The sequence below is a fragment of the Gambusia affinis genome, linkage group LG11, assembly GCF_019740435.1.
Source record: "Gambusia affinis linkage group LG11, SWU_Gaff_1.0, whole genome shotgun sequence".
NCBI classification, from domain to species: domain Eukaryota; kingdom Metazoa; phylum Chordata; class Actinopteri; order Cyprinodontiformes; family Poeciliidae; genus Gambusia; species Gambusia affinis.
In genome coordinates, this window is record NC_057878.1 from 5,885,051 (window position 1) to 5,897,347 (window position 12,297).

The 12,297-nt window shown below is 41.5% G+C and overlaps 1 protein-coding gene across 1 annotated transcript in view; it reads right to left on the reverse strand.

The window, feature by feature from the left end:
• The window catches only part of gdap2 (ganglioside induced differentiation associated protein 2), a 34,035-nt gene that overhangs the window by 20,956 nt on the left and 782 nt on the right, over nt 1–12,297 (reverse strand). Inside the window, exons 2-7 of the mRNA XM_044131748.1 lie at nt 10,307–10,552; nt 5,839–5,978; nt 5,072–5,225; nt 3,792–3,880; nt 2,434–2,510; nt 1,098–1,257 (exon numbers count right to left, since the gene is read on the reverse strand). Of these exons, the coding sequence (XP_043987683.1) occupies nt 1,098–1,257; nt 2,434–2,510; nt 3,792–3,880; nt 5,072–5,225; nt 5,839–5,978; nt 10,307–10,509 (823 nt within the window). The 5' untranslated portion in view covers nt 10,510–10,552. The remainder of the gene's footprint in view (nt 1–1,097; nt 1,258–2,433; nt 2,511–3,791; nt 3,881–5,071; nt 5,226–5,838; nt 5,979–10,306; nt 10,553–12,297) is intronic.

Genomic DNA, 12,297 nt, shown 5'->3' on the forward strand with positions numbered 1-12,297 from the left:
GACCCCACAACACAGATTTTAAAGCACTTATTGAAAAAAACTTTAATTTAATAAAAACCAGACAGAGGTTAGAGTCATATGCTTTGATGCATGAATATAATTTTGTGATTTTTTGGGGAGGGGGTTTTATTGGATTCAAAAACCTTAAACTACCCAAAAATCTGCAGCAGATTTATTCTTCTGCATGCAGTAAGACTTGGCAAAAAAAAAAAAAAAAAGAGTAGAAATTCATCCAGAACTAGCAGGTCGTTACTCAAAGAAAACAGAAAACGCTACCAACCAGAAAAAGCCCCATCAGTGAATCTCTCCATCTTCTCGTTTAACTTTTTTTTTTTTTTTTTTAGAATAGAGTATCTAAAAACACATCCTCATTTTCAGATATCTCCGTTATGCGCTTCTTGTCTATAAATAATTTCAACTTATCTGCTAAACCGTCATTAAAGATATTTTAGAACCGAGTTCTCTTTCTCAGAACTTTATCTTCAGGAGATTATGAGAACAAGATGATGACCCCAAAAGAACCGGACGACATTTTGGGGTTTTTTAGCCAAAAAAAAGTCCAAAAGTCACAAGTGATCTGGATATCCAACCTCAAAGTTTCATCAATGCATGTTTCTAAAGTCAGACTTTTACTGATAATTATGGTTTTCGATAAACACAGTCCTGACTTCACTTCTGCTCACTGGGCTTCATGCAGGAAACAGGAGATTTGTTTCCACTGTCTGACTGACACGTCGAATTGCTTCCACACTTCATCTAACATTTCTAACCCATTAGCTGTTGGTGTTTTGTCACTAATTTCTACTGGTTTTTTTTTAAGGCCAAAATAAAATAAAAAAAGCCTACATCTGTAACATAAAAAAACAAAAAACAACAAATCACGTTTCTCTTGAGAGGGAAGACTGGAAGCAAGAAAAGAATCAAATTGTGCATGCATCTGCTTGTTCTGCTGACTGTTAAGCCAAAAGGAACGAATGTTTGATCTGATTTCGTTTCTCCAATCTCGATACCGACCGCCTGAAAAATAACGTTTGTTTGTTTTTTTTTCCTCCGCCTTTCCAAACGGATAGTTCTGCTCCAACGACGGGAGAACATACCTTCCAGGCTGCCTGGCTTCTCCGCGATGCGGATCTGTCTCTCCGGAACCACGGGCTCGCCCTCCGAGTTGCCAATGTCAGCCGGGATGAGAGGAAGGCAGCGCCTCTCCTCTTCCTTGGAGCGAGGGTAGTACAGCGGGAGAAGCTTCTTGTGCACAGACTAGAAACACACACATTTTTGTTTTGTTTTTTTTTCCATGTATTTACAGACATTTTAGAGAGGACCGTTAAGAGTTTTTCGTAAGCTCGTTATTCACCACATTTAGAAAAAAGATGATTCTAACAAAGCGCTTCAATTCAATTCAAAAATACTTGATTCAACCCAAAACGGCAATTAAATGTTGTAACTCTTATAGTCCAAGTATTTTCAGAGAGATGGTGACGACGTGGACTGGAAGGAGATCCAGTAGCAGTCAGCCTCGCATCACGTCTGAAGCGGCTTCTGACTGAAGACTATTAAGACCTGCAAACTGCTCAATTTCCAAACAATATCACACAGTAGCATGTAGAAGACAACTGTACCAAACTACTTTCTGAGTGCTTTTCTCACCTTCATTCGCAATTCAACAATTTGTTTAGCAGAAATTTCGCCTCTTGCCTTCTGATTTCAGTCGGCCATGACTAGCAGTTGGACTGAATCTTTTTCTTGTCAGAAACTTTTCCATTTTGCACTTGCTACGCTAGCTTGAGGAGCATTTTATAATATTTGACAATAAAAACATTACATTTTCTAATAAAAAACTTCCCTTCAGTTCTCTGAAAAACCACTTTGAAAAACACTGTCCTGGATGACACTGCTAATCCACCTCGTTTGCTTTTGCCGCTCCTCTCTGGCTGTGTGGTTATAAAACCAAGCAGAGAGACGTTGGAGTTGAGGATACGACCATTGGAAGAGATGGTTTATACTTCCTCCATGAACCCTTCTTTTTAAACTCTACCTGGATTTGGGGTCATAGTTCAGGAACTATTTCAGCTTTCGATATGCTAATTTGTTGCTCCGAGTTGTAAAACCAACACCTTGTTGATACGGAAACGCATCGTAACAACAGCCCAAAGGAAAAGAAAAAGCAAAGATCCCACCATCTGCACAGCATCCAGAAAATGGAAGGAATAATTGTCCAAAAAAAAAAACAAAACAAAAAACAGCAGCAATGCCTCAACCAAAACAAAAACGATGAACAATAATTTACAGAGTCGCTCCAACATGCTGACACCGTGTTTGAACACTTAAACGTAGACCAAACACAATTTCTAACACAGATTTTGCTTGAATGTACTTTCCTCTAGTATATGTGAATGATTCTGTAGCGTTGGTATGTGTCGGTGTCATACAGACCTCCTCCGTGTCCGACACTGCGAACACCACCGTGTCGATGCTGTCTCCATGGTTCTCCAGGAAACGGCGCACTGTTCCTGTAAACACGGCAAACCACAAGAACACGCTTGTTACTGGACGTATTAATGAGATGGGCACACCAAACAAAGCTCCCGCATCAAAAATACCCATCGCAACTTACACTTGTTCACATAGGTGTTTTAAAATGAAGCTGTTACAAAGTCCATCAGCAATTCTGGTTGTAATGGATGTTAGGGTGATGTACCTAGAAGTGAGACCAAGCAACGCCTAGAAGAATTGCAAAAACCCCCAACTAGAACTAAAACTGTGTTACATGTCGACATGTTTTTTGGAATCGGTCCAAAAGTCTGATACGAGATCTAAACGTCTCTGCCATTCTTGTAGGCCTAATGAGTCACAACTGAATTACCAGATTAATACTGCCAACAAGGTGAACTAACATTAGCTTTACTTGGGAACATAGATGTTGTTCGGCTGAAACTACTTTGCTAATTGCTGTTCCCATCCAATTCTCACGAGAATTTTGAACAAAAAACAAAAACAAACACCAAAAGGGTGCATTTCCATCTACTGGTTCGGAGGGAATCAACTGGGCCGCACAAAGCATGATTTTGTCAAATGTAGATGCTATGTATGGCGATAATAACGGTAGCAATTGCAAGCTAGCATGGACCACACACCTCTTGAGTTTTGTTCCCCTGGTAAGGCACAGACTCACCAGGTAGCGTTTGGTTATTTGGCAAATGTGTTTCCATCTCCCATTAATCAAATCTTATTCAGAAAAGCAAAAAACCACCTCAAGTTGGCGTTAAAAACATTTTTTTTCAAAACTGAGGAAGTTATTTTGAATTTTGCCGTTTTAAATCGGCCTTTTTTAATGCATTACTTCAAAACGCACATAAACACTGTTGATGAAAACACGGTTAACGTAAACTAACAGTCTTTCACGGATATGAACACGTTCAGTCTGAGTTGACTCAGATCGCCACAAGCAGCCAAAACATTCCTTGTGGAGTTGACTAGCCTGTTAGCTTTTAGCACCCAGATGTTTTCTTTCCTTTGCACTGAGCTCAAAGTCACATGTCTTCTTTCCATGACAGCTAATACCAGTAACTTGTCACCGATTCACTCAATCCAGTGTGGAATGTATTGTTGCCCCTGGCAGGTAGTGGTTCTAGTTCTTGGGTGTGGTTCCTTTTAAACTCTTTTACTTTCCATTTCCTCTGTCGCAACGTGTCTGCTAAGCCACACGGCTACGCTAGCACAGAGTAAAAGAGGAGAAGAGTCTGGGTTTTCCTCACAGTCTTAAGAGACAAACGACTCTCGATGGGCCTTACTGAAAGCGATGTGTGCGGCGTCCTCCAGTGGATAGCCTCTTTTGGTTGTGGTCAGCACACAGAAGCCGACAGACGCCATCGACTGTTCTCTGAGAGGAAAGGAAGAAAAAAGAAAAAAAAAACTTTTTACGGGTTTGTTTGCAAAAGAAAGAAATCTAATTGCAATCAAACCTCAGGGACATGTTTAATTCAAGATAGTGATGTATAATAAGGCGGGCAAATATTAGAAATACAGCGTGGTTTGACTTGGGAGTTAGTCCACACTAACTCCCAAGGGAGGTCGAATAGATTTTTATGGGATTTGGCCTTTCATCCACATGTAAACTCTGTTGACCGTCATAAAAACGATTGTTCACAAAAACGGACTAAAGAGGATATTTGCGAATCCTCCTTATTTGTATGGAAACTGCAGACTCAGAGGTGAACGCACGACACTCCAGACGCTTTCTGGCTGTTTTTACAGGCCCAACATGGAGGCACGCTGCTGTTCAACCTCCATATATCCCAATCGATGGCGTCCAAATCGACACCGTCTTGAGTTTGACTAATTTTAGAATAATAAAATGTAGTTTAACCTCTCTGTCTGGCCACACAAATGAATCTTCTGGCACCATGTTTAATTTCTAGCAGGAAGTTGTGGTTGTGTTGGAGGATTGTGATTGACTGGCACAGGTTTTAGCTTTGCACTACACCGCCCCCTATGGGTTTGGCATGTTTAAAACAACGATCGGTGGAGTAATTCAGTGGGTTTGTGTGGATGAACACTTTTCCTAAACCAATCCAAGCGTGCACAACGTTACTTTTTCAAACAATGTGGCAGACATATTCACTTTTATAAAGATCCAGCTACATGTGTAGAAAGCCTAAGATTCTTATTTAGTAAAAACTAAAAGCATTTTAAAACTAGCTAAGTTTAAAAGGTTCTGAAAAGAGGGAACATCTGAGTAGCTTTTCATTTTCTAACGTTCCAATTCCAAAACTTTCTAAGTTTATTGTCCTTTCACTTTGACTCTAAAAGCCAAAACCGCTGCAGATTTGATTAATGATCCAACGCTTTAATTGTATTGTTTCTGGAAGAACTAGATTTTCTTTCTTAAAAAAAAAAAAAGCATGTTTATTGCACCAGGTCACAACTGTGAGGAAAGAAATGTTCAACAAAAGTGAAGGACTGGACATCACTCAGGGTTGTTTCCCAACCAGATGGAACCAGAGTGTGTGTTTGCGGGCGTGAAGAAGCCGGCCCGGATCAGACGGACCGAGTTTAAACTACTGGGTCTTACGCTGCCAGCTGCATGACGTTCCTGTAGCAGCTGAACAGAGAGCTCTCCGCTGCAGTCCTGTACTTGGCTTTGTACTTCGGTCCCACCGTGTGGATGATGAACCGGGCCGCCAGGTTGAAGCCTTTGGTCAGCTTGGCCTCGCCTGTCCGACATCCTGCACACAAAACACACCAGGTAGTACAGGGATTCATCCGCTCTCACTTCTGATACCGACACCGATATCTGAGGTTTGGTGTCGGCCGATAACGATCCGATACGGGAACGCAGCGCTAAATTGACTGAAAACCTTTCTTTCTTTTAAAAAGAAAACACAGAAATAAATAATAATTCTTACTATTCGATAACTCTGCACCAGTACAGCACACTTACATACACCAACAGCTTCACAAGACTGGTGAAACATGTAAAAATAACACAACTTGAATCTGTTCAGTCACTGCAATTAGAAGTGTAATAAGGTAAAGTAAATAATAAAGCATGCTGTCGCTCAGAGCTCAAAGCATAGAACTAGACTAAATAGATCGGCCCTTAGGGATCGGTCACATTCTCAACGATACCTGATCTGGAATTTTTTTCAATATCGGGATCGATAACAATATTAATATCAGATCGGTGCATCTATTTTCCGTTGGACTGTCACATAAAATGACCAAAATAAGCTCTCCTGACCTCGATAGGCACAAATCTCCATATGAAACTTTTGCCCCTTCGTCTCCTGGCTCTGGATTTATTTTCATCCTCTCTGTTGCTCTTCCCTCGGTCTCTACCTTTGAGTTTCACGAGTTCTTCCCTCAGTTCAGGCCCGGCGAGCTGATGGATGCCATCCGACACTGGATTCTTGTCGTTCAGCAACTCGTTGCTGGTGTTCACAATGGCAGTGCAGTTCAGCAGGGCAACGTCCCCGGTGCTGTCGCAGAGACAAGGGAGGAAAACAAAACAAAAGGGTCGTTTAGACTTCCTTTAGACAGTCAAGGCGTGAAGATTTAGTCTATCCTGACCAAAGGATTATTAAACATGATTGGAAAATGATTGCAGAGCAGGGGTCTCAAACTCCAGTCCTCCAGCCGATGTCCTGCAGTTTTTAGATGTGCCACAGGTCCAAAACACTGGAATGAAATGACTTAATTACCTCCACCTTGTGTAGATCAGTTCTCCAGAGCCTTAATTATTCTATTCAGGTGCTGCAGCAGAGGCACATCTAAAAGTTGCAGGACAGCGGCTCTCCAGGACTGGAGTTTGAGATCGCTGTTGCAGAGGGAGAAAAAACAAGCTTGTTTGGGGTTTACTAAATTGATTTTAAGAGGTACAAGCAGTTCTGATTTAATGATTACACACCTTCGTAGTGGACATGTACTCAACGTTAAGTATGGGCTTTTAATGGTGCCTTTTACCAGCTAGTTTTCCACCGAGCCATGACTGTGCGAGACAAACTTTCACAGACTTTTCCAGTCTAAAGTTAGTCAATGTCACATTTATTGTGTTTTCTTCTCTAATCCACACACACTACAAGCCTCAAATATATGTGTACACTCACAATAATGACTTTATTAGGGGTGTCCCAGTGCAAATCTTTGACCAATATTGACCCGATACGATATCAGCACGAATCAGACACACTTTTATTACTTGCTTTGTAGTGTGGGATGGTGGAAAAGGCCTCATAAAGTGGTATTACTCAAAAGGAGAGCAGTAGTTAACAGTAACAGGTATGGGAACAACTGACCCGTTTATTATTAATCAGTGGGTCTGTGTTGGATAGAAATGCTGGAGCGCACCAACTCTTGGAGGGGGATTCGCTTTTGTTTGTTTGTTTGTTTTGAGCACATCTCAGCAGAATGTGGCGTAAACATGACATAACAGAAAAAGAACAGGTAACATTATTTTGCAAAAGCCCAAAACTAACACGCTATTCTGACCTTCAACTCGACCTTCTGTTCTGACCAGAACTGTGAGTCAACTAGTAGAAAAAGGAAATTAAAGCAGAAAAGGTCCAAATGGACGGAGTGAATCAGCAAAGAGGGCGACTCTGAGCGGTAAATGGCTTAAAAAGAGAGGAAACCCCCCAAAAGGTTAAGTGTCAAACAGGCCAAATGCTGTCACTAATGACGACGCATTCACCCATCTACACAGTTTGTTAGGCAGACTATTCCTCATGTAACTATTCACTCTGTAAATCAGGGGCAAACGTACAGAGAAAACCTATTGAGCTGACAGACCCTGCAAATACAGCAGTGGAGGTCAAGCATTTGTGTAAATGTTGCAGTTTTCTAATCACACTCCGGGACTCGTGTTCCCCAAACGGTCGGTGTAAGCAGCCGTTACAAAGAGCCGCGACGCATGAGCTCGTTTTAAGCGGTCACGAGCTAAAAGGTGCCGCCACCCGCGGGCCGCGGGTTGCTGAGCTCTGGTCATGTTACTGGAGCAGGAATGTGCCTCCTCCTGGTGGGGGCCGCTGCAACAACAAGGCTCCTACAGAGAAGCTGCTGCTGCAACAGGCAGGCTGTCAGTCAGGCCCCGGGGACATGATGCGGTCGTCCTTAAAGTCTTTAAAGGTGTCCATTGATTCTAAACCGGTCCGTGTGAAACGTGGAGAGGTACTTTACACTCCTCACACACTCTGGGCACAATCTAATCAAGTTAGTATTGGTGAAATGGCTGCCTCAAACTGCAGGAGTGTGGAAAAATGTTTGGTCTTTTTTTTTCAGACAAAGACTTAGACAAGGTCGGCAGATTGCACTAAGGACAACACTCTTTGGTGTGGAAGTTGCTACCTAATCGCAAAGTTAGCCATTTCTGATGAATCATAAATCACAAAAGCTGCAGAAAAGGAAAGAATGTTTTCCCTGGAAGCACGTCAAGCAAGAGGGCGAGATTTCCAGGACATCCCAGGAAGGTCTGAAGGTAAACGGCGCCGTCGTTCTGCCCATGGGGGCATCACACACGCAGCACCCGCAGGGGCCACCAAAAAAGTCAGGCTTGTGAAAAATCATCATAAATGTATCCAAACCCTGTCAATTGGTTCAATACAAAAGCTGTTTTTTCTTCTTTTTTACTTGAGGAAAAGACGAATCTCCAGTTTCTCCTTTGTGACGCCCCTCCCAGTGGTCCGTTTGATTTAATCTCGTAGTTTGGCCAGAACCCGACTCGCTGACGCTCAGAGCAGCGGCGTTGTTACGCGTCCCCATTTTGAGCGAGAGCTTTGAAAGCACACGCCTCAAATTATTGTTCACTCACATAGACACGTGGCGCCCAGATCAGTCTCACTGCGAGCGTAGATCGATCACGTTGGCAGCAAAAACATAACATCAACGACTGCAGCTAATGATTAGTTTAGTAATCAAGTATTATACTGATTATTCTGATGATTAATCAAGTATAAAAAATGTCACATTCTGCAGATTTTTTTATTTAACCACTTGAACTTATTTCATACAATATTGCGAACTCAGACAAAACAATATCAGTTCCTCATGGAACAGGCATCCTGAGTAAATCTTTTTAATCGTTTTCTTTTTTTAAAGCACTATTTTTGTTTATGGGGCCAAGTTTGCTGTGACATGGAGCCGCAGCCACACCGTCACCTAAACAGGAAGTCGTAAGCAGCTGATTGTCACTTTCATCACAGATAAAAAATTACCACAAAATATGATTTTAAAATCCATGTCACTCGGCCGACTGTTACCACCTTGCCTTTGCTTTTAAAATAGGAAGCCATCTTTATAGTGATCCCTCTCTCACACTCAGTGTGACATCAGCCCTGCGACCCTCTCATGGCAGGAGGACTAAAATGTTTTCGGAGCAGTGCCACAAATGATTGCGAAACTCTTGTGTCTTCCTGTCGAAGATTTAAAAGCCGGAAGTGACTTCGAAACATCCGCTAGCCGCATGCTACGAAAACAATCTGGTCCAGTGGTTTATATTCAGCGCGTCACAGAGAACTGCAGGAGTTATACAAAAATAAGATGAACAGCAGAAATGGTCCTACGAATTTGTTTGTATTTGCTTCTGCAACTCTTTCAACCTCATGAATTGCTCAATTATTTGTTCTTTAACACAGCATAAAAATGCTCAAATACTTTTTGAAACAATGCTAATATTAAGCATTACCAGAAACATGGTGACAATACAGATGCTTCTGCTATCGGCATTTGCAACGCGGTCCAGAGTCCAATCTGTTAATAACATGTCTCTATCAGCCTCTTCTGAGGGGTTCTGCTTCGTCGTGTCCAATCACAAAGGCCTGGATTGCGATGGTTAAACAATAACGTCAGCGTGAAAAAAGGCTAATCGTGACCCAGGATCAAAGTGCTGACAGGACAGATAACGTGGCTGGTGTTGGTCTCCAAGATTAGTCAGGCCAACGACAACAACTGCTTAGTGCCTGGTGGGAATATCTCCTTACAATTTGTCATCAAAGAGACACCTAGAAAACTCTGTACATTTTATTGCTAGTTTATTTTGAAATCTATGCTTCCATTTCCTTCCATCTCCTACTGATGTCTTGCTTTATGTTTCCCTTTCTTTTACAATGCCGAGAAGTTCATAAAAGAAACTGAGTCTAGAATATGACAGAGTGTGAAAAGTAGAAATGTGAATCTTTCGGTGTCTAGCTATTTGATTACAATATTTAGGGTCACGATTCGATTACAACACTTTTTGATTCTGAACATTTTTGATCCAGAAACGACTTTTAATTCAGGAATCAATTTTTCATTCTCCAACAGTCTAGAGATTCTGTTACTTTTCCTCTTGTCTTTAACTGACCAGAGGAACAGATGATGTAAACAAACAGAACATTAATTTAAAATTATTTTTCACGTCTCCATTATGTGTCAAATTCCATCAGTAACTTAAATGATCAGTATGAGGTTGACTTAGCGCCTGTTTTTCTTTAAGTAATAATAATAATAATAAAAAAATTAAACATAACACAAATAAAAACAAAGAATTATTCAAAAGATCATTTTACAAAAAATTAGGCGGACAAAAATGGATTTTTGAGTATTTTGGATGAATTCAGAATTCCCATTACATGGAAATGTGATTCTCTATAGATTCAGTTTCTTTCTGCGCCTCTGGCCAAAAGGTTTATGGGGACGAATATTTTTACTTCAGATTCTGAACAGATTCAGAAAGGGAAGCAGGAACGACCTAAACTGAGGCTGGAAAACACAACGGCTTTTGTATTTTTTACACTCTGCAGCGAGAGCGTGAAGAAACACACAGTAGACTCACTAGAGGATGATCTTGTGGTTGATGTCCGGTCTGAAGGGGAAGGGCGAGGGAAAGGCCTGGTGGTCCAGCGGGCCGTCCCCCTGGTCCAGCAGGCCGTCCCCCTGGTCCAGCGGCGTCTCCTTGGCTTCCTCACTCAGCTGCTGTTGCCACACCGGAAGGGACTGGATATCCACAAACTGGGAGCGAGCCCCCAGAGGATCCATCCCACCGACCGGCGCTAGAAGCTCGCGCGGCGTCTCAGAGGAGCTGCGAAGCACATGGAGCCTGTCACCGCAGTGCTAACCCCGCCGCTCGATGACTTATGATCCACATGTCTGTTTTGTTCAACATCAAAGTCCATTAAAATAAGTCTTAAATCGTTTATCTTCACTTGTACTGCCAGAACTTTTACCTCAAGGCCTAAACTATCCAGTTTTGCTGAAATGTTTGCATGTGCTTCTTTTTTTTTCCCTTACTTCAATCACTCCATCACATTTAAAAGACTGAAAAATTACAACCTAAATATGAGTCATATGGAATAAGAATGTAGACGTAGTTACCGTTCCATTTACCAACTGGACACATGTTTCTACTCTAAACCAAGATCTCCATTAAATCTTACAAGAGCAGATCCAAAATTTGGAGCATGCCTGACCCTGACGGCGCAGCACCAAGAAAAAGAAGAAAATAGTCAAAAGAAGTCATGTTAAAGTTTGATATGAGTGGGGAGGAAAGGCTTGTTTACTAAAGAGATAAAAAAGTAGCTTGAAGCAATCTGGTGTGTTAAAAGTAACTCTAATCTGTTTACTGATTACTCCTTGAAAAAGTAACTTAGATTAATGATCACTTCATTTGGAAAGTAACTAAGTTACATTAAAAGTAACTTTTTTAGTTACTTTCAGCAGCCGCTAACAACAACGCTCCACCTCCTGTGAAAATCACATTGATCTTTGCCAAAACTTAAATGCAAGTTATTTTATAATGATTACATCAACAATGAGTCTCCACTTATATGGTTGAACTGAAGAGGAGATTGATTATTGGTTACAACAGTACAAAAAAAACTTTAGTAATTTGTGCGTGTTTTTGTGTGTGCCAGTATCGTCTGTATTCGTTTGCCTCAGATGGGCTTCACAGAGTTGCCGTATATTAAACCGGAATAAACTGCACAACAAGTGGACTCTGTTTTCTAATCAGGTGACTTGAGACGCTCTTGTTGCAAGTTTTGCGATTTAAAAACATCAGTGAGTGTGCTGGAATTTTGGAATATCTTTCTAACAATAAAAACCATTTCCTTTCAGCAGGTAATCTTTACAAAAAAACAAAGATCTTCACCGTTTTCCTGCACTGAAGCATGAAACAAAGCAGAAGTTGTAGTCAAAATAATTCTACATGTGCATATCTGTGCTACCTCGTCACTTTTGTCTCATCTGACCACTTCTGAGTAGTCTAACCCGTTACTATTCCAAATCCAGTAATCAGATAAAAGTTACTTATCCAAATCACTGTGCGTTACTATTTTCTTAGTGATTTTATTTCCTCTCCTTGGGGAGTGACCGCCGTTTCTACATTTATCAGCTGATCAAAAACATAAACAATGGAGGGAGGAGGGAGATGCGCATTTTGTTGCTGGAAAATCAGAAACTATTTTCAGCTTCTGCCTAGTCCGATTATTATAAGACGGAAAAAAAGGCATGCTGTGGGGTCGATTCTCCTGTGCATGCCCGATTTCTCTCTGGGTACTCCGGCTTCCTCCCACAGTCTAAAAACATGGCTGCTGGGTTGACTAGTCTTACTTAACAGATTACAAATGATTTGTAAGAGCTGATGTGTGATGGCATCGATCACAGACCATAAACACCAACTGAAAATCTAAGTACTTGAACACAGAACCCAGCCTGACGGAGCTTGAGCTATTCTGCGAAGAAAGAATGGAGAAAAACTAGACGAGTAATTCTGGGACAGGCACACCCCTAAAGACCCGGGAAGGCCGAACACAAATTTAGTCGACT